General features: G+C 38.7%; 1 protein-coding gene across 1 annotated transcript in view; it reads right to left on the reverse strand.

Annotated features, from left to right (window-relative positions):
- Nucleotides 1-24,073, reverse strand: part of LOC137296791 (inositol-pentakisphosphate 2-kinase-like) — a 106,024-nt gene that overhangs the window by 76,716 nt on the left and 5,235 nt on the right. Inside the window, exons 4-6 of the mRNA XM_067828645.1 lie at nucleotides 21,305-21,371; nucleotides 21,005-21,150; nucleotides 20,574-20,666 (exon numbers count right to left, since the gene is read on the reverse strand). Coding sequence (XP_067684746.1) covers nucleotides 20,574-20,666; nucleotides 21,005-21,150; nucleotides 21,305-21,371 — 306 coding nt within the window. The remainder of the gene's footprint in view (nucleotides 1-20,573; nucleotides 20,667-21,004; nucleotides 21,151-21,304; nucleotides 21,372-24,073) is intronic.

The raw sequence follows: 24,073 nt of genomic DNA on the forward strand, positions 1-24,073 counted from the left end.
ACGGAAAGGACACGAGACTTTATTCAGTTTCAAACAGCTGCAGCAAAGATTTGACTAAGCATTGTCAACATCCTCTGGGGTTCGGAGTTGTTGTTGTGGTTTGTATGAGAATAATCTGATACCAATGAGTGATTTTTGGAAGATCTGAAATATTCCTGAAAACACAGCATTCCTTTGTAGTTTGTTTTCACAACATCAGCCTGGGCCCTGCACCTCAAGCTGTCTTACTTTTAAGACAGACATAACTCCTGTACTTTACTGACTTACAATAATTCCAGTTGGTTTTCACAATATCAGCCTGGGCCTTTTTCAACTAGCCTTCTTAGCTCTATGACAGTCCTAACTCTCGTATCTTAACATTCTTTCAACAACTCTAGCTTGTTTTCACAGTGTCCGCCTTGGCCCAGTATCACGACACTGTCTTGCAAGACAGTCGTAACTCCTGCACTTTAATACAGGCTTCAATTCTAGAGCTATGATCACTTAATGGACTGAGGCCTTGAAAAACAGTATACCCTAATACTAAGTGTATAGTCACCAAAATACAGTTATGAATGATATTGAATGACAGGATTCTCTTAACGAACACTTAGTATAAGATTTTGGATGATAGATGCCTGGCAGTTACCCTTACAAAACTGATGCATCTGCTGTTGCAACATCTGCTAAGAGAACAAGAATATACTTTTTGTCAAGTTAGCATTTGTCATGTTAGCTCTATAACAGGCTAATAAAGGTCACTTACAAACTGATCTAGAACTAGGCATGTGGGCTTATGGCAGTAATAGATTCCTTGAATTGTGAGTTCATAAAGTTTTACTCAGATATTAGCAATATTCATGTACAATGTGAGGTGATTTACAATATGTGTGATACAATGTTCCTTTATGGGGACAATGGTCTTCTGGGAGAGAAAGTCAAGATCTCTAGCAGGGACATCTCATGATTATGGAAAAGTTTTCAGCAATTCCATTTTCTTCTGCCCCAAAATCTACATTTTTACAGGTCACTTTTAAAACTGCAAGTACAGACAATTGAGTGCTTAACCTCAGAGTAGCACTGACTTATTGTATGAGTGGGAACAAAGATATTCTGGTACCTAGTCGTCAGCTCGGTGACCTATTTGTGGAAATCCATCAACATTCAGGTTTTGGGTAATATCGCTGCTTTAACACACAATACTCTGACCAAGGGGACCTTTGTTTATTGAATTCCTAGCCAAGTACACAATGAATTAGTTCAACACGTGACGTCCATGACTTGTGTAAGCTAAAATCACATTCATACATCCCTTCGGCATACATTCACCACTCAGCTGCTGTTCCAAAGATGAAAGAAAAATAATTTTGTCACAGGACTAAACTAGTTAGTTCTCATTTCAGAAGACATCCTGTTCTCTACAGAACTGCCATACTCAGTCCAGCAACTGGACGGATGTTTTGTTGGCCATGAGAAGCCCTTTGTTACAAGGGAATAGTTGGTTTCAGTTCGGAATAAATCTTTTGTCTGCTGTGGATTGAATTGATGGACACAATAACATTGTTTCCAAATAGAATTTGTTAGATCTTGATACCCAAAGCTCAAAATAGAGAGCTAATGACAATTGCTGACTAAAAAAACTCTGTACCTGTCATTTTAGCTTTAATGGATCAACCAGTGAGATGTACAAAACTATTCAGAAAGAACAGTTCATGATTTTATGTCATAAGACACAATGAGACATAACAGGGTCTTATCTTGTGTTGTGTCATGTTTCCTTGTACTAGCCCATTGAGACATGAGTTAATTTAACTGTTTTTATTTTCTGTTAAATAATTAAATTTCACAAACTCCACATTGGTTAAAATTATGTTAACCTACACACTGATGGTGTATTAACACACCTACATAACTCACAGTAGGTATCTTCATCTCTGACAAGAACCACTCGGACACAATATACATAGTGTGTTGACTCAGGTGATCTTGTAAAAGACAACCTCAGCTTATGGTCACCTTAGCACAAGGAAAACCAAGTGCTATGGATAGTCAACTTCTTTATTGCTTTGGGTGTGACGTTTCAGTGCAGGTACTAACACTGTTATTGAGCAAGTGATAACAGTGTTCGTACCTGCACTGAAATGACGCATCCCATGCAATAAAGAAGTTGACTATCCATAGAACTTGGTTTTCCTTCATCTATATAACTTCTAAAATGCCTTTCAAAGAAATTACCTCAGGACTAATGTTGCTTTGTACAACTGTACCCAGTCCATGTTTTATTAACTCAATGTAAAACACAGGCAGCTTAATTTAGCATTGGTTTGGTAAGATACACATATAGAACATCAACACATGCTGAATGAGATGTCAAGGGAGCAGAGAAACAACAAGTTCTTTGAATGCCCCCATCAAGATTACTTTTACATGTCTACATATGTAGGGGTTATAAAAATACCGAGTCCCATGTGGGGATTCGAATCATAGACCTCCTGACTTGAAGTCGGACACCTTGTGCCCAAGACCAAAGAGGTTAACCCCGTCAGCAAGCTGACAAGGTAAGGATGTAATGTGTTGGATGATTCAATGCCCTTTTACATATATACATGCCAGCCCACGACATACCACAGTCTAACACGGAAGTCATCTTTTTGTTCAATACAAAACATCCAAATGTACGAGTTTGACATTCTGTATATGCATCATACCCTCTTATGTTCATTAATCTATTTTAATGAGTTTTGGGGAAAGTAGAACCAGCAGGGGTTCAATACAGATGCAATATGGAATTTGACGTGATCTGTACTGCACTTCTGTACTTCTTCACATGGGTATATAATAAAGGGAATTATATAACTATCCTTCTAATGTTTGCACAGACACTCACTAGAACTTGTAGACCGTCAAGTAATTCATATCAGTTTGGTACAGCAACCAATCAATTTAAGAAAATTTGATATTTGAGATATTTGAGGGGAACCTTCTACTTCATCAGCTGTACGTTGCAAAAGTCTGTGCACTGACTGCTCCGTTTCTAAACCAAACTTTATAACTTGTGATTACCAAATGACACTTCAATGATGCATGTACCAACTGCACATACTTCAAGTTGATGCCCTCATGCTGTGCTGTAATGCAAACAGACTCTGTACACCCTACAATCTAAAACTTGGATTCCTTCCAATTGCTTGAGGAGAGGTTAGACAGGGTTTAATGCCACCATCAAGATTACTTTTACAAGCCTACATATACATACTAGTCCACTGAGATACCATACCACAGTTTAACAAGGAAGGCAGCCCTTCTGTCACGTTGATGCCATGCTGCTACAGTTTAACAAGGAGGGCAGCCCTTCTGTCACGTTGATGCCATGCTGCTACAGTTTAACATGGAAGGCAGCCCTTCTGTCACGTTGATGCCGCGCTGCTACAGTTTAACATGGAAGGCAGCCCTTCTGTCACGTTGATGCCACGCTGCTACAGTTTAACATGGAAGGCAGCCCTTCTGTCACGTTGATGCCATGCTGCTACAGTTTAACATGGAAGGCAGCCCTTCTGTCACGTTGATGCCACGCTGCTACAGTTTAACATGGAAGGCAGCCCTTCTGTCACGTTGATGCCACGCTGCTACAGTTTAACTTGGAAGGCAGCCCTTCTGTCACGTTGATGCAGCGCTGCTACAATTTAACATGGAAGGCAGCCCTTCTGTCACGTTGATGCCACGCTGCTACAGTTTAACATGGAAGGCAGCCCTTCTGTCACGTTGATGCCACGCTGCTACAGTTTAACATGGAAGGCAGCCCTTCTGTCACGTTGATGCCACACTGCTACAGTATAACATGGAAGGCAGCCCTTCTGTCACGTTGATGCCACGCTGCTACAGTTTAACATGGAAGGCAGCCCTTCTGTCACGTTGATGCCACGCTGCTACAGTTTAACATGGAAGGCAGCCCTTCTGTCACGTTGATGCCATGCTGCTACAGTTTAACATGGACACCCCACTCAGACACAAAACACTACTCTCCAAGCATCTCTGAGCCCTTCTGTCGCCTTAATGCCACCAAGATATCCTGCTACAGTTTAACATGGACACCCCACTCAGACACAGAATACTAGTTTCCAAGCATCTCTGAGCCCTTCTGTCGCCTTAATGTCACCAAGATATCCTGCTACAGTTTAACATGGACACCCCACTCAGACACAGAATACTAGTCTCCAAGCATCTCTGAGCCCTTTGGTTGCCTTAATGCCACCAAGATACCCTGCTACAGTTTAACATGGACACCCCACTCAGACACAAAACACTACTCTCCAAGCATCTCTGAGCCCTTCTGTCGCCTTAATGCCTCCAAGATATCCTGCTCCAGTTTAACATGGACACCCCACTCAGACAGAGAATCCTAGTCCCCAAGCATCTCTGAGCCCTTTTGTTGCCTTAATGCCACCAAGATACCCTGCTACAGTTTAACATGGACACAAAACACTAGTCTCCAAGCAACTCTGAGCCCTTCTGTTGCCTTAATGTTGAGTGTTAGGCAGTGTAACAGTTTTGTAAGTTCTGTAAAGTAATATGTTAATGAATCTTTGTTCTTAAACATTACAATGTTTTCAGTAACTTTCAAGAATGCTCCCAAGTCATAAATAGTAAAATATCTCTGCTTTGACCCTGACCAGACAGAAAAATGGCAATATCATGGTACTTGATGAAAAATATGCACTAAGATTCAATCTTACACTGGGCCCAGACCTGTATTTGAAGACAATCATTCCTCAAGATACACAATCCTTTTCACAAGAAATCATACATTATCTCCTCATATTATTTGCACATTCATTATTCATGCACATGAAGGCCACTGTGGGATTGGGACCACATCATGAGTCTGTATTTATGTAGTTTCACAACACCATGTTCTGTTCCTTTCTACCCAGCACTGAATAATATTCTGATATTCTAAACGAAGAAAGTGTGAACCAGAAGAACCAGTGATTGACCGTCTCAGCAGCCATCATCTTAGTATGATCTTACTAAGCCCCACAACCTTAGGCTCTATCTCCACTTAAAACAAGCATATGTTGCGGAGGACTAATTTTAATCAAGAATCCTCACAGGTGTTATATTCTGAAGTTCCACTTCCAGACACATATATCCCAGACATGTAATATCCCACCCGCACATCAAAGACCTGTCTATCCTCTAATGAACTCTGAGATATTTACAAAATAACAGTTCAAATCAAGAATCCTCGAAGGTGTTAAATTCTGAAGTTCCACTTCTGGACACATATATCCCAGACATGTAATATCCTACCCGCACATCAAAGACCTGTCTACCCTCTAATGAACTCGGAGTTATTTACAAAATAACAGTTCAAATATACATGAGGGCATTAAAACAATTATCTCTTGGGACTGAGGGTGAAATTACAAACAAAATGTTTAAATAGCGTCATTAACCCTTCAACATTGCCCAACATGTGGTCAGAGCTTCAGGAGACCACAAATTAGTCAAGGTGTGTTGACTATGGCTTAGCTCTTTAAACAACCCGTTAAGCCAAAAGGAAAAGACCTGCTAACAGTAAATGTCAAATTGCTCCCTACTTAGGCCCTACACACCCCTAGGGGTTCCAGATGGTGCAACAAAGGAAGCCTGGGACGGGGCATTAAGCACTTAGGTATTCAGTCATTGCTCAAAGGGGTGTAATGTTGGTTCAGGGAACAATGGGGGGGTGGAGGATGGTGGGTGGGGAAAGAAAATCCAGCAGAGGGGACCAATTGCATGGGTGGAGGCACTGATGATATGTAATAATATAATCACAGTGTAATTACTTTCCAAAGTTCAGCAGCCAAAGAGGCATTTTGAACAAAATTGCTGCAAGGACTCGCCATACTTTACTGGTGCTACATTAAGGCTACCGTGCACTTATTTTGTATTTTTTCAACTCACAGCGTAATTCATTTCCAAATTTCACCAGCCAGAGAGGCTTCTTGACAACCACTGCTGCAAGCACTCATCATACCTTACTGGTGCTACTATGAGGCCACAGGTTTGCAGCGGTTCTTAAACTTTCACACATATTCACAATGACGCATATACAGATGTATGAATCATAATCAGAAGACAAGCAACAACTTGCTTACTACTGCCCATGCGTTCCTACAAATTGTGAAATGAAAATTTTTTTAGGCTGCATTCAGAAGTTGGACGAGTAAGGAATGATAACAATGAAGAAGACATTCATATATTGTTATCATTCCCTCTGAAAACAAACTGACAATTGACACTGACATGACGAAAGTAACTGATTGACTGAAATAAATGATAGCATTCACTAGAATTTTTACCTGGAACAATGGTCTAGCTTAACAGAAACATTAATAATAAGTTTAACAGTCACAGGTGTTTGCCTGATAACAAATTAACTATTTTCAAATCCGTTTCTTCATATCTGTTGGACAAAACACACTTCACAGACACCCTACTGAGGGGACCAGATAAGGTGAGCGTAGGTATAGAGATATAGCCCCCAGCCCCCACCCAGGTTTCAGATGGTCTTCTCCGTGACTCTAGACACTGCAGGGTTCAATTTATTTTTTTTGTTAAAGCCACTTGCCACAGGGCAAAGAACTTGTCCTGACGAATTGTCCCCTTGCTCTGATTTCCATGACATAATAATGATGATGAAATTATGTACCATTAACAGAATGGTATTTGATGGTAATGTTTACTTGACTATTTATCTAAAAGTATTTAATAGCAAAGCAAGTTAATCCTACTTTATCATTATAACTGCAAAATTCAATAGCTACATTTTGAGCAGATATGAAATGAATCCAAGTTTATTTGCAGTTAGATACCATTATTTGATTGCCTGAAATGAAAACTGACTTGTCCCGGCCATCGGTGGATGGGCTTTATAAACCCCTGCACTAGCCAGAAGCATAGGTCCCGTCATATTTCTTTTGATCAGATTAGCCCATGCCAGGGCACATGTCAATGCAAAGGTTCCCAGGAAATTTTGTCATGTAGTTTGAACAAACAGATTCAATGCAACATTTGTCATATTTGGGATTTCACTTTCTTAGTAAAGTACAAATTCTAGTACTTTTTCTGGTTGAGTCCCATCCGGAATTCGAACCCACACCCTCAGAGTCAGGTACCTAATCACCAGCACACAAAGTCAGCCGCCTTCTATTGGAAGTCGTGGTGGCTGAGTGGGCTAGACGGCTGACTTTGTGTGCTGGTGATTAGGTGCCTGACTCCGAGGGTGTGGGTTCAAATCCCGGATGGGACTCAACCAGAAAAAAGACTAGAATTTGCATTTTACTAAGAAAGTGAAATCCAAAATATGACAAATGTTGCATTTGACCACTTCCTAAATGGCATCGTGTAATCATAAACAGATTCAACACTTTTGGCACACGTAGGAAAGAGATTCTGTGATTGTGAAGATTGAAGAAGGGGTGTGGTGTATGAGTGGTGTTTGTCAATGGAGACCATTTATCGATACCAGCATCAAGGGAGGCAAAATCCAGATCAGTGATATTCCAATTAAACTCAAAATTGGAACAAGAGGAGGGGGAATAGACAGACACATATCTGACTAAAAGGATGAAGAGCCGATCACTGAGGATGTCATGAGTGAAATCCCTTGTCAAAGGATGACAGAGGGACACAAACTCAATCCTGTCTACCTGATTACCCATCTATTTAGATTAACCAAAGGGAAAAGTCTGGTCTTGTCTTGGTACATTTCTATTTCAGAGCTGTATGTGAATAGAATTGTCTTCAAAATGGTCTTGACCTTTTCAGAAGATGAAACCAGACTCTGCATGTTCTTGAATGATCTAATTATGACCTCTGACTGATGCAGAAACATATTTACAAAAATAATTGCCTCATCCATATCTTCATTACAGGACTAATAGAACCTTAACATTCAAAGAAGGAAATAATTACATTTGTTGGAAGTCATTTAAACTGTAAACCTTGCTGTGGATGGCTCAACTTGCAGCCTTACAAACAAGTAACAAACAAGTCTGTGTTTGAAGGAGGTTTTTAGCATCATCACAGGACGCGCAAGCTTTACATGTAATTCTTGGATGCTGCCAGAATGTGTATTTCTAGACTGGAATTTAAAATCAATGAATGAATGATAAACCATAAGTGGTTCATAACAACGTAAGATCTGCTAAATCAAAAGACTTACGACAACAGAATCAGCATGGGAATATTGTTTACAGGATTCATCCAGTCTTTTACTTCACCTAAATTGTTTCTAAGTCAACATTTTCAGCTAAATTTAATGAAGACTCAGAAGAAGACTATCATTCTCATTTCAGTTTCATGAATGGCACTTTTAATGGTATAAATACTAGTATATTACTCACTCGACAATAACAGGAAGATAAGTACCAACTGATGAGGCAGCTGATTCATGTGAGTGCTCATATATGGAATAGTTATAATTTGTTTGATTGCATACTGACAAACCCATAAATTATACGGTTATCATCGTTCATTCCAATGATATTCTTCAGAACAGAGCATAATACCCAAATCAAGTAAAAACCCTAACAACAGGCAGAAATACAAAGCCAGTTTTCATCCAAATATGCTCATAAGCCAATTTACCTATCAGTGGTTATGTACTAATACTTGCCTCATTATCATTCAGTGTTTGATTTGTCATTTTTCAAGAATTTCCTTGAAAACAGATATTATCATGCTAATGATCTGGCTGGGGGACAAACTGCCACCTTTCATGTCAGATTAGAAACCTTATGAGCTTTACAAGCACATCTGTTTTATGAGTGTTTGTGTTAGATTTCAATGCAATTACAATGATGCTTCCCAAACAACTGATCACTATCACACAGTCTGGTCAAACACCACACTCATTTCTCATTTGATGTTGCATAACTTAATCCCCATGTCTGCTCAGCCAACCTTTCATCTCCTTAAGCCGAGCTTCACCAACTGCCAGACAAATTAATACCTTGATGATATGCCCTTAAATTGTGATTTCATGCTTTGATGTCATGGCAAAATGAAACTCTAGAATGTAACATTGAAACAGAGCCATGGAATTTTGTAACTGTTAACATAGTGATAAGGAAAATACAATGTCAGGGGAGGAGATTTGACTGGAAAGAAACAAGGTTGCCAGGTCGAGGTAAGATTCAGCTAGTCAACATTAAGGTGGGATAGTACTGTGCCATCCACATTATTTATCACACAATACTGGTTTAAACAGTCGATATTGCTTGGGACAGATCAAGATATATCTCCTTGGAGATATTGTTTCGACAGTAAATTTGCTATGATGTCAAAATCTATCTATCTATCTATCTATCTATCTATCTATCTATCTATCTATCTATCTATCTATCTATCTATCTGGGAGAGAGAGAAAGAAAGTAAAGGGAGCATTACTCCAAGGTAGGGGGTTAGAGACTGACTTTGAAAGTAGTGGAGGGGGTGTTCTGAATGGGCGAGATGCCATGGGGGTTCAGCACTCATGTGGACAAGGGTCACTTAGTCCTTTGTATGGGTCAAGAAGCACTCCAGACTGCAGTGTTTACCAGTGCAGCCAAATCTGAGTATGCAAATTAGAATTTGTGTTGCTGGGGGACAAGCTGGGACAGCCTGGCGTAACAAAGATGGGAAACGAAACCAGTCACTATTGATATCATTATTGATGCCCTCTATCATGGGTGATTATTTTGGCATTCATATGAAGATATTGTGGCTTTTATTCTCTTCCGTTCCATGCTTTGCTGATTTGGAAGCTTCCCAACTCAACTGAACTGGAAATTCTGGGTCTGTCACAATACATGCTGATCATTACTATTACTATTGAATAAAAAACTGTGTCACTTTGTACATACATTCAAACAGAAGACCTTATCAAAGCGATTCATTGCTACTGTGAACAACTCTTCAAGTGGAACAGAACGTGTTTAACATCCCAATATTATTTTATGAATTTCTTGTGAAAAGAATGAACAAGCAAGTGTGTGGCTGTCTGTACTAGTCCAGACAAACATTAGTTTCATATTGCTTGCCCACTCTCAGTCTTCTTACAATGAAATATCATGCTATAGTTTAACATGGACACCCGACACAAACATCGTATACGTCCTTGGTTAGATGTAGTTTTGCTTTGGAGTGAGTGAGTGAGTGAGTATGGTTTTGTGCTGCTTTCAGCAATATTCCAGCAAACAGCATGGCAGGGGATACCAGAAATCAGCTGCACACATTGTACCATGACAATAGGATGCTTTAAACATTAGACTACCCTATTGTCCCTTGGCTTTGGAACAATACCAACAACATCAAAGGTCTCAACATGAACAAGTATTTGCTTCATGTTATTTGCTGGAGACAGAGGAGAAAGAAGTGGTGTTTCACTGTAACTATAGAACATTTTTCAAAAACATTAATGTGGATATACACCAATGTCACTCTTAAAAACCCCTTCTGAAGACTGAATATCTGGGATAGCTGAGGGAATCTAAATAAACTTGAGAATAATTCATAATTTCATTCATGAGTGAAAATGCAAATGTATCACAGGCCATGAAAACAGCCCCTCATTAGAAATCATTGCTGGCCTTTTGGGAAGGGGTCAAACACCTTTAAACATGATGGAGTGGGTGAGGCAAGGTACAGTAACACTTCCAGTAAAATCTTGACATTTGTGAAATGAATTAATATTAAAAGGAGAATCATCTCAAGACAAAACATTATTTATTTCACAAAGTTACAAATTAAAAGTCCTTATAACAACATTTTGTTTACGTTTCATGCTCTTAGTCAAATAGCTGAGGTAAATATGTCACAAGACAGGAATTAAAGGATACAGAAAAAGTCCCAAAATAATTTCCATATTTCATTGGTACTTTTACATGAAATATGCAAACAAACATAAAACAGTTTACACCTAGTGTAGGTTCCTAAACAAAGCAGTGCACAGACTTGCTAAGCACAGCTAGTTGTTCTGACAATAGCATGTATTGAATTTGCTTTATCAAACAGTTCACGATAACTAAACACTGAGATAAAACATATTTTCCATCCTCTTTCAGTGATGTAAACAAGTACTACATTGAGCACTGAGGAAAAAAGGATCAAATATCACTGAGGATTAGTCATCAAACATTTTTTCAAATGAAATAGTTCACAAATGTAGTTGAATAATTAATGATATCCCTGCTAAGTTGAGTATGAAAAACATTCTCTGCACGCCTCCACTCCTAATATTGTTGCTGCGCAGTTAACTCATCACACTAGACTTGCTTTATGGGCAAGTGCAAGCTTTGTATCTGCCACATACAAAGCTAAACCATAACAGTGTGATCCCTGATACCGATACGAGACAGACCATCAAATACTGTAATATGGGCAGGGTTTCAGATTGTAGAAACTGGCTGAATATCCGTTTAAACATGGAGGTGAGGTGTTGAAATGGCTTTTTTCACGTGTTTCAGGCTATAACACTTACATTGTTGCATGCATGTACGTGCATGCTGCTTGAGCGAGTACACATGATGCTCTGTTTGCTGTGAAAATGTACCAATGAATTTCACTTTAAACAAAAAGGTAAATCGAATAATGAGTAATTGAGATTATGAATCCTCATAACTGAACATTTAAATCTCAGAATTTTATTCAGCTAAGGATAAAAGTTGTTTAGCAAACAATCATAGTTTCCAATCACTATTACTGGTTTGTATTACGTGTAGGCATGCAAATTCAATGAAACATTGATTGAAACATTGATATTTCTTCATTCTTATCCTTGCTCAACAAAATCTCTTTGTCAAGTAAATTCAATATGGCTGCCTATGAGCAGCTCTGCAGTTCATATCACACACTGGCTTACTGGTACAAACTATGCACTGTTTCGATCTGAGGGATAGTAATTGGATAAAGTCACCCCTGAATGTATTATCTTAAAATAAGGCTTATTGAGTGAGAATTGACTTTTCTGACTAATTATTACATTTACATTTTCATGTAACTTCATGCATGATTACACGCCTGTTGATAAAGTGTCCACCAAGAACTGACTTCATTTTACAGTGTACCCATTTCAGGATTCAAACCTGTGATTTCATTATGACAAGCTAGCATATTAACCTTTGGCTTAACCCTCCATATTTCACACAGACATCTGTCAGTCAAAGTAAGCTTGCAATCTTTCAATGCCATCAGCTTCAATTCATAGTTTCAGTACCTTTATTAATGAAGATCAGGTTGTTTAAATTCGGAGGACAGCTCATAATAGGAATCTAGCCATGACCTTTCCAGACCGTTTCAAGTGCACTTAACACCAGCATGAAACATTAATTCAATCACAGCTATTCATCCAAACAAATTACAAACAAGCAAAGCAGGCACATTTTCCCTTTCACTAAATTCTGCATCATGGAAAGGAATGTCTTGCATCAAACAATGACAGACAAAACATTTTCTATTCTTAGAAAATCTGTGATTTTGATGCTGAGCTCGACAAGAAATCTTCCATCATAAACAGCATGATCTCTGCAATTCTCTCCATGGTCTTCAAAAATATTTGTGCCCAGCATGTGACACTGACAGTGAGTTAATTAACGAAGTGCTAGAGGGGATTTTCAGCTGTCGCAAGCCTCTTCAATTCACCAAATCCCCAATAAGGAACAATAGGACTTTTGGTATTGTACCCATGGGAGTTGAAAGCAGCCCAAAGTCATTTGGAGGAGTCTGCATCAAAAGATTCAGACGAGCGTGATTGAGTCCTGTGGCCCCTATCTTTGTCCTTCCAGCTGAGTCTGTGCTAGGATGACAGTTTGCTGTTCATAGTTGTGGGGATAACATTATCTCTGTGTGATTATAGGTCACTAGCTCCTGTCTGGATGTGTGTGTTTGTCTATATTGATAAAACAGGCATATTTTAATACTTCTTGGTTTGAAGTCACAATCACAGGATCCTGGATCACCAAAGAAAGGCAACTCTGCACTGTCAAGTTGAGAGGTCATCTGCGCCTCAAAAATGTTCAAACTCAGGCTACCAGTTCATTAGTCTGAGATTCCTAAACATCTGGTCGCTTTCCCTTGAAGTTTAGCTATATTACAGGTACACATTATACTTGTCCAAATAAGCAGGAGACAATATGATCAAGACTGTTCTTTCTACAATTATCAACATTTATCTCCTGTGAAGAAGGAAAGCATCAAGCAAACTGACCTAAATGCATTTATATAAAAGACTAGAGTTGGAATTGCATCTGACAGGAATAGAACTTCATCTTGGACAAGAATGCCTTAACCACTGGTCCATTCCTCAGTCCCATAAATGCTCAAAGATTTAATAACTCATGAATGGAATGAAACCTGAGTCTTCAGCTTTACGAGTGAACACTTTAACCACTAGGCTACCCAACAGACCTAGTAATCTTGTCAATCAAAACAGCATGGTGTTGGAGTTACACGGCTTGTTGCGTGAAATGTTCACATCACACCACAATGACACATTTCTCAAGTCACAAAACACTTTTGTCCTTGCCCCAGACTTACATTAATCGACTTTCCACCTGGCTTCTCTCACCTAACAGAACAATACCAACTTTCTAGACCCATTTACCCATACAGCACGTACGAACATGACGCAATATCCCCTGTACACTTTTTGTGTTTCTCTTCATAAATAAACCTGATCAGGGCTGAACTTCTTTTTGTTACTGCACTGAACATGGATATTTCTGTTTTCTCCAAGCTCCAACATGCATCAGTTACACAACTGAACAGTTTTTCTAATTGTACATAATTATTATCACATGTTTTCAACCACTGCACACGCTGTCTCTATAACCACATCCACGTCATGGTGGTACGAGTCTGGTGATTTTCCATCAAGGATGTGACTGAGATGACTTGGATGGTAAAATAAAACACTTGACATACGAGACAAGATGGAAGGCAATCACTTAACTTGATGCACAATGTGACTTTCATTTAAACTCCAGTATAAACCTGCATGTCCAGAATTCCTGTATAGCAGCTTAATCTCAGCATACTATACCTGTATGCATATTTCTGTCATGATACAATCAAAATTAAACTTGGTTCATTTACTTTACTTAGCTTCACATGTCCTCATTAACATTTATCAAATATAGAATATAGAGACATATCACATTTATGTATCAGATTGGATAATTCTATTTTTTAATTCATAAATTGCTTCACTATCATGAGGAAACAGTTTCTCTAAACAATGACAAGACCAAGAACACATATTGAGCAAATTTGCATAGCTAGGTTATCTCACTGCACAGTTTTTATCTCCATCTTATCTCAGGGCTGATGAGATATGAATACTATCACTTGATAGGGAAAGTTATCTAGCTCCTTACAAATCCTTATGTAGGGCAGAACGTCTGCTGGACGTATTTTCAGGACACCCAATTTAGTGAGAAAGTGAGTAGAGTCGTACACCACTTTAAGCAATATTCAGAGATGGGAATGGTTATGAGAGAAGAAAAAAAGGGAAATAGATGTGGCATCTAAGGGGATGTGTTAAATGAAACAATATAACATACATCATGAATGATACCAATATGATCAAATACAAGGAGTTCTGCAGATTTGCGGAAAATTCTCATCCCTAAATATTCCAACAATATCACAGCAGGAGACATAAGAAATTAACTTCACACATTGTACATCTGTGGGGAATCAAACCCAGGGCCTTTATTCTCGGAACGTTCGTAGCCCTAAGAATTCTTAACTTTGGTCATAGCCAATGTGTTAAGAATGGGCTTAAGAACTTCGTAGGGCTACGAACTTTTCGAGAATAGCTAACCTGGTCTTTGGTGAGAGGAGCAAATGCTTAACCACAAAGCACCCTCACCACAGCCATACACTTTACATTTGAGCCATAAATTTCATAATATTGACCTCCATACACACTCTCCCTATCCAGTGTTGTACAAAAGACATCTGTTTTATGACCATCTAAGTCAACTTTGACATGTTACTGATGGTAAAATCACAGGACACATCTTTATGATGTGGATACAGTAATACACTTGCAGTCTTTAATCCTCGTTACCTTACACGTCAGCTGTGTCCTCACCAAGTCACTTGCTAACTGGAGTATTATTGTACACTCATAATTTTTGTCTGGGGGATATCGCAGAAAAAAACAAAACAAAAAAACAATAATGAGGGGATACTGCAGACAAAATTCAACAATGGGGATATTCAGACAAATGCTGATTAATGGCACCACCAAATCATATTAAGTTATTCAATAGAGAAATTAACAGAAAGTTTGCATGGTATTGGAAAGTTTCAATAGTTATTGATTCATTTATCGTACAGAGGTAGGATTTTTTATCTGGCTTTCACGCTCCCGACATTGCAAGTGCCACACATTTAACACAGACTGTTTCAATGTCAGTAGCCAAGCCTGGCATGAAGTCACACAGCACACTTACAGATTCACACTTACACTAGTGACCACAATGTGTAACCACTATTCCTCATTTGCAAATAGTTTAGGCTCTCTTTTATGAAAAATGGTAAGTACTACTGAATTCACTCGAACATAAACCTTGAAAAACACTGTGACCATCACTTAAGTACATACACATATGAAATTAGGAACAAAATATGATTATTATGAACTTGACATTTTTGGTATTTCAAAACACTTCTAATAAAATAATTTGAAATGACCCCTGACAACAACTTTGAAATTTTGTCTCAGCCTGTTGCCTAACTCCATGTAGTAAGGAACGAAATCTGATTATAAAAACATACATTTTCAGATTTATGAGTCACGGATAAATATGACTCTGACGAAACAGACATGTGCCCTTCATGCTGAAGTGTGACCCAAACCAGCATGTACACCAGTTTGCAGTCAAGGTCACACCAGGAGTGACCACATCAAAGATAATCTTGCAGGGTAACAAAGTAACCTGCAGAGCTGGGTCTATTTTTAGACTGGAAAATCCACTTGGAGACTCTGTTTCTGGAAGGCTAAAAATAGCTCCTTTGTCAGGGGACTAGGAATGATTTATGCTTGTGTATTAATAGGCATTTTGCAACATGTGGACACTTCACATTCTTACCACAGGATATGGCTGGATTAATTCCTGCTTGCTAAGATATTGATCTGCATATGCATATAGTGAGACCTTTGTGTCTTTGTTGTGGGTGCCAGCATCGACCATGTAATAAACAATAATATTATATGGTCTCTGGACACAAACAATCAATGGATTGTTTCATGTATTGTTCAAGGCCAAATTCAGTAATAGTCCAGCTTTATGACTGCAGTCTGTGAACTGTCATGTCTGGACCAGACAATCCAATGATTGACATCACAACTGTCATGACATACTACTTCTGTGAATATATTTAAATTTGTATTCTGTAGTCCATGTCAGATCGGTCTTCAATGAAAGTGTCCTGGGCACAACAACTACATTTGCTGCCTCAGACACCACAGACACCTCAGACTGTATAATGAAGATCAGCACCAGATCATCGTTCTCTAAAAGTGTTCCGACAATTAATTAATCCTAAAAGGACTGATAACATTTAGTGCCTGCATGTTTAATGTTTGCCACATACTAAGGGAAATAAATAAAGAATCCACTGACAGAAACCATTCTATGGGTGACGGCCCATATGTATGAAGTCGAGAAAATGTCTGTGCTGAAATAGCCATGGAAGCTGAAAGATGGTGTTGTCATTTCAGAGGGAGAGCTACAGCGGCAACTTGTTAAATGTTTTTTATTGTAAACAAAAGGAGAAAAACTATCTTCTGCAAGGATCCCTACAGAGTTTTAGCAACATGAAAACAATCATGTGCCAATAGCAATTATTGTTCTTGTAACAGAAAGAGTACAGCCTACAGCTTCTAGACGACTCTAAATATTGCAAGCCATTAGAAATCTTTCTCAAACTACCAAAGTAATCCACACACACATTTGAAACATTCCTAAATTACCCTCATTACCATTTCCTAACCAGGTTGATTGCGTTTCAGATAAGCCCCAAGAGTTAAGCTCGTTAAGTACATCAAACACCTTATCTACCTGATACACAAAGGTATCACATAGACACATTTTGCTGACACCAGTCAAACATTCAACGACCTAGCACCGAGAACCTCCAGCAGGTCCAAGCACTACCCCTGCGTCAACCCCGAGTCAACAGACCCAAAATACTTCCTGCTACAACTGAAACCTGTACCAACCGACCAGCTATTACACTGATAAAATTTCATGATAAACATCCTCAATCCAGTATATTTTTCCATATCTGTTTCAGGACATGAAGCAAATGTCAGAACATTTGTGGAGACCTTACCTGTTTATTTTGCTAACACAATGTCCTTCACTAACTGTCTGCAGTATAAGTTGAAGTAAACATGATGGATGAGAAGCAATATTTCAACAATATCAAGGTAGGGGGGACACCAGAAATGGGATTCACACATGATACAGGCACTGTCTTCAGAGTGGCAAGTGATTGCTTTAACCATGAGGCTACCCTACTGCCTGCATCCCTTTGTAGTTAAACTAGCTATACCACATGATTTTTGTCACATTACAGATATCTGATTATAAATAATGTCTGATCGCTGGCATTCTACTGATTTCAGATCACTTTTCCTTTGAAAATCGACCCATAAATAAATATTTTAGAGGCACATAAAGTGTCAAAATTGTAGGTCCAAGTTTTGATAGACTTTGTACTTGTAATACAGGAGACTTGTAGACCACTATTTTCGCCAGAAACATCTTATTTTTCACATAAGATTGCTGTTTTTTTTGTGTATTTAAATAAATTTGGTACATAAAGTAATCGGATACCCCTGATTTCATTGCTTTCTGTGTAAATGTTTTGCTCATCAGGCTCAGTAGAAATGTGGCTACATGAAAGCAGCCAGTATATAATCCAACAGAAACTAAAGATGGATATCATAAGCATCATCTCATTCAGTGTATCGACACATCCCCAACTTCCCTGACCCAGTCACTGGACATGACCATGCTCAAATCATCCCTTGGAACAAGCAAGAGGTGGAACCTGTTCTGACATGGAATCACCACTGAAGATTAAACACTTTGTATGGTCCTTGTAAAAATTCACTGTTAAATGTTAAAATGCTTTCTGGGCAGATTTAATATCCATGTAGATTATCTATACATTTCATAATATTGACCTCATAATTATTATTATAATATTCATTTCTGGATAAATATCTTGGCACTGTAATTAAACTGATGGACATGATCACCACTTTTATCACATCTGTCACAATCGCATGTTGTCTCAGAATTAATTACTATGAACAAATGTTTAAATATAACTTGTCCATCTAGAAGAGATAACCAGAGTGCCCCACTATCAAGCGAAAATTAGGTCCACATCACAAACGAACAGTCAGTGGGTTAGATTCCCCTGAAACTATTTGCCTTTCCTTTCAAATAACACATCATTCATTATGGCTGATAACAAAACATATACCATACAACAAAGGTAGGCGAAATTGGATTTGCAAGATTAATAAAGTGTAAATGATAAAGCCAACGAAGAAACAGATGATGAAGAGAAATTCAGGTAAAATTTGACAATTTATTCCATTCCTTTGGATACATTTCATCTGCAAAGATATATATTACTTTTTGTCATATGCACTGGCATTGGCTGGTGGTTGCTCGCAAAATTGAATATCAACTATTTTTTTATAATGGTTTGTATTTTTCCTCTAAAGATATCTGTTTCTATCTGTACTCTTTCCTTATTAAAGCCACTGATTTTCCAGTCCATACAACGTAACTGTAAACTTCAAATATCTACCGTTTCTAATTACATGATACACAAAACATCTCTTCCCCAAAACAAAATGAAAAGAAACTCTACAAACTTTATATGATATTCCCCAATCTGCACCTCCAAACAAGTATTTGAACTCTAATACCTTCTCCTCCCCTGAACCACTCACCCAACAATTGAGACCCTTGCCCCAACACCCCATCGCTACCCCTGGTCATCACATATGCTACATCTCCTAGCAATCATGATCACTTCACCAAGGTGACCATACCAATATGTGATATAACAGCCATACCCATTGTCTGTGTATAATAATTGGCTTGGATGTTCAATTAGTGACAGTCAGATTAGCCAGCTTCCATATGCATATGAATTTAAACATGCATAATGTCACCCAAACCAGATTTCCAATAGTCACGATCTCGAGAAAATATTACTTTGTCTTCATCTGGGCTTCAGCTGTGAAGATTGATGAGATATATATATAAAGACCACAGCGGTGATAAGATATGGCAGAAGAAGATATTGACAAATGTCACAAGATCTTGATGAATATCTTCTCAGCGTTAATCAGACTGTTGTATTAAAAGTCTTCAAGGTCACATATGAGTTAATAGGATTAAATTCATAACGAAGATTGATGACATGGAAAAATATAATAACAGTTATATATAATTATGAATTCATTCCTTTATAATTCCAGTTATATATCCCGTTTTTATTACAATACTGCCCACAGCTTGATGTATATGTGACAGTAATTAATTGCTGGCCAGTCAGTACAATGTTCCTGTGAATAGTGACAAACAGCACTTTAATAACTTGTCTGAGTGGCATTTTCGAGGCTGGGACATACTGTACTGAACAAACTTTACGGATAACAACTTCTTTATTTCATGAGTACAACTTCACTTCTGACTGACAATGGTACAAGGATCTGTATCGAAACACTGCAATCATAAAGTTTTTTCAATACAGACTTTCAATAATATTACATAGGAGGGCTTATTCAATCTGTACACAAAACTACATACCCCCACCTCAACCTAGTACGGCTGAAAATTGCCAATGTGACATAATTCTATCCCACCCTCAAATATATATTCTATCTGAACACTAATCAGGGGACACACTGGCCTCAAATAAAAGCTTTGATAGCATTCACTCAATCTTCCCAGGGGCCTCCTCCACTTAAGAACCCATAGGTCTAAACAGGCTTTATGACTCAACCCCAAAGCCTCTTAAATGGCTAACTGGTCTCTGCTGAAGGACATAAATGGCATCAACTGACGAGAATCTTGGGCCTCTACAAAGGAACATCCACTTCAGGAACTCCTTTGACTCATGTTAATATCCTTTTGGGCCCAAAAACTGAATAGTCTCAACTCAAGGGGTTCCTGAGTCTCAACACAGAAGTTTCAACTGAACAGCATCTACTCAGGGGCTCCTGAGTCTAAACATGGACGTTTCAACTGATTTGCCTCTACTCAAGGGCCTTAAGTCGGGGGCCTTAACTTGGGGACCTCAAGTCAACTTCCTTTACTCAACTATGGGGATTCTACTCTGGAGTGTCGAGGTCCAGGTTCTTCTAAAGCAAGTTGAGCAGTGACTAGTCGCCTTTTATGGCAAACATGGGTTGCTGAAGGCCTATTCTACCCCGGGACCTTCACGGGTCCTATAGTGAAATGAATGGATGAGGTGAGAAGTGAGCATAGTATAGAGTGAAATTCAGTAATAGTTCCCCTGCCTACCTTCAAACGCTGGTGCATGCAAAACTTGCAGACTTGGTGCTTGATGGAGGTGCGATCTATTGCAACAGGTCTTGGGATGAAAGCCTTTTTGGGCTGAAATTTTCACGAGTTCATTTTATATAAAAACATAATATTCTCTTTCACAGATGAATAAACACAAATCAATAAAAACTAAAGAGTATCACTTAAATTTCAATATTTACGATAAATTGCTACTCTTGGTTTCCATAATTTTTGTAGTAACAGCAGACACTTGTTGTTGTTGGGTCGTAGTTCCATTCTAATTGGTGACAGTGACTATGTGCCCTGTTCCACAACACAATTCATTTTAGCGCTAAGATGACAGTAGGCGTGTGCCAAAGCATTGATGATACAATGTACAGTCACCTGCTAAGATCTCTTTACAGAACATGGTTCTTGATAATACGTACCTTGATCTCTATACTAATAGTTGGCTGTGAATCCTCTGGTTCCACAGGAATGCTGTCTCGATTGGACACAAAACAGAAGTCTGGCATTACCAAGGCTGACCTTGACCTGACATCAACAAGGTCAACTGATTTCTTCCTACGACTGGCTGGAAAAAAGTGAATATTCTTAGTCGCACGTAGTCACCAAAATCATCAACACTAATCAAACTGAATTAGAGATGTGAAAGCAAAAATAGTTCAGTATCATTACAAATATTCAAGCATTTTAATCATTAATTGAAACTAAATTCTCTTTCCTACCTGGTCTCATATCTTGATTTGTTTTCTCTGCCTCCTCAGCAAAGCCCTCTGAAATTTCTGCAACTACCTGAAAAGAAATTTAACGTTATCCCCACAGACTTTAAACACATTGATTAAACCAGTGAATAACAATCTGTACTCCAAATTGTCTGTGCTTACTATTGTCAGTGTTCAGTGTATGTTAAAAAGATGTTTGATGCAGAGCCCAATATATAAGGTGATGATACCGCCTTGATGATGATAAGCCTATGTTAAAGTATTGTGATACCATGACTAGGGTGAGATCATAGGAGACTTCAAACTGGTTTGCATTTATAGAAGTACACTTGTGAAAACTAACATGGAATCTGTGTTAATCGGTTTAAAGATCAATAAAAGCTAAATACAATGGTCGAAAAATAGTTACTTCACAGACTGGCCCTAAATAACTATAAGACAGTATCCTCTCAGCATAAAATCTACTTTCAGCCATTCAGAAAATAGTTGTCACAGGTGGGCATGGTATACTCTTTTTCCAGGTTTACAGAAAGAATATAGAAGGAATGAGGTATTGCTCATAACATGCCATATAGTTTTAGCAGTATAAACTATTCAAAAAAAGAAATGCATAGGTAGTATTTGTCTTTTCGAATTGGAATCATTGGTGTCTATGTAATCAGTATATCTATGGTGAACCCTGTCTGCAAACATTTCCAAGTTTGAATCCATTGTCATTAAGAACATCTCACCAAAACGCACCTGAATCTGTTTTCCTCAGTAAGTGTAATACATTGTGAATGAGAAGAAATTCATGTGTTTCCTTTTGCACCCACATTCCATGCATCATTTCCAATAAAGTCGGGGGAGGGGGGGGAAAATGCTCTTGCGACAGTTGACAACCTTAAATTTGGAGTCTCAGTTTGCAATTGCAAGGCACCTGAATGTGTCACAGAGTACCATAGCATGACTTTGGCATCACTACCAGCAGCAAGGGTCAACACGTGATCACATGCTCAGGACAGGTTTATTCGGCTTCGACATTTGCGGAACAGGTTCACCACAGCATCCTCCACAACATCCGTTGTGCCAGGACTCAGAACAATTTCTGGTCAGACTGAGTGGAACTACTTACGTGAGGCTGGTATTCATTCCACAAGAACTTTTCGAGGACCTGTCCTGTCAACATCGGCAACAACGCAGACAGTGGTGTCGCCAACATCTCCCAAGGCATTGCAAAGGTGAAGAACTGGTATCTTCAGTTGTGATTCATTTTACATGCTGCGACATCCCGACAGAAGAGCATGTGTATATCGACATTGTAACGAACACTACGCTGCAAATTGTATACAGGAAGTGGACAGATCTGGTGATGACACTGTCATGATTTGGTCTGGAATTTCATACAGGGGCAGGACAGCTCGATGTTACCATGATGATATCATCAGGCCTCATGTCCTTCCTTTAATGAACCACGATCACCGGATCTTAACCCTATTGAACATTTGTCGGATGAATTGGATCGTAGTGTGCAATAGCATGACCCTCAGCCACAGATGTTACCTGCTCTGTTTGTGGCCTTGAGAGAAGAGTACCAACTCATTCCCAGGCACTTCATCGGAATCTGGTCCAGTCTATGGGACGCCAATGCCAAGCAACTGTTGATGCTAATGGTGGCCACAGAAGATACTGACTGCTCTGCGACCTTCACCTTGGAACATGTCATTTGTGACGTACAGTTTCTTGCAGCATTGGACCATTAATGTTCATTCAGGTTTTCTTCATGACTGCCCTGTATTACTGAAGCTTAAGTGTATAAACCAATAACATTTTTCAGCTGTGGGTTTCTTTGTTTTGAGTAGTATATTTATTGTCTCATAATCACATGTAACCACTTGACCCTTTATTTTGCATTGTGACAATCACCTTGAGACCAGCATCCAAGGGGAAGCACATGGTGTATGAATGAATAAGTAGGAGTTTAAACTGTTTTAACAATAGTCCAGTCACTGGAGGGCAGGGGACAACAAAAATGAGCTGATTCCCCTTACTGGGAATAGAATTAAACATATTGGTTCAATCATTAACAGTCTCAATTTCAATCATTTTTAGACTCAGATTCAATCATTCACAGACTCAGGTTCAATCAATAACAGTCTCAGGTTCAATCAATAATCTCAGGTTCATTAACAGACTCGGGTTCAATCAAATACAGTCTAAATCTCACGATGGCACTGAAACTTGTCACTATTCAATATGTACCTTCATTCAATGATAGACTGATTGACTTTTCAGAGTAGATGGCATTGATCAAACCGTAAGATCTATCAATACAAGGATCTATCAATACAAGGAGTGAGTGAGGGAGTGAGTGAGTGAGTGAGTGAGTGAGTGAGTGAGTGAGTGAGTGAGTGAGTGAGTGAGTGAGAGTGAATTTTTTATCTTCCAGCAATATTATCTCAGGGGACACCAGAAATGGGCTTCACTTTCTGTACCAATGTAAGGCATCGAACCCATGCCTTTAATATGCCAAACAAATGCCTTAATTACTCAAAAACAATGGCAACACAAAAGTCACCATCAATTCTTATCACAAATGCTGCTGTATCTATGACTATAAACGAGTGACTTTGACATGATGGCAAATAAACACGAAAAACAAGGAACAGAAAATATATCAGAAAATGGACATGTATCACAAAATACTGCAGACTGATTATTTTTTTGCCAATACACATCCCTCATAAAGATTAACGATAAAAAACTCTAAGTCATCTCTTACGTTGCTACAAA

The sequence above is a fragment of the Haliotis asinina genome, chromosome 9 (assembly GCF_037392515.1).
Source record: "Haliotis asinina isolate JCU_RB_2024 chromosome 9, JCU_Hal_asi_v2, whole genome shotgun sequence".
Taxonomy (NCBI): Eukaryota; Metazoa; Mollusca; class Gastropoda; order Lepetellida; family Haliotidae; genus Haliotis; species Haliotis asinina.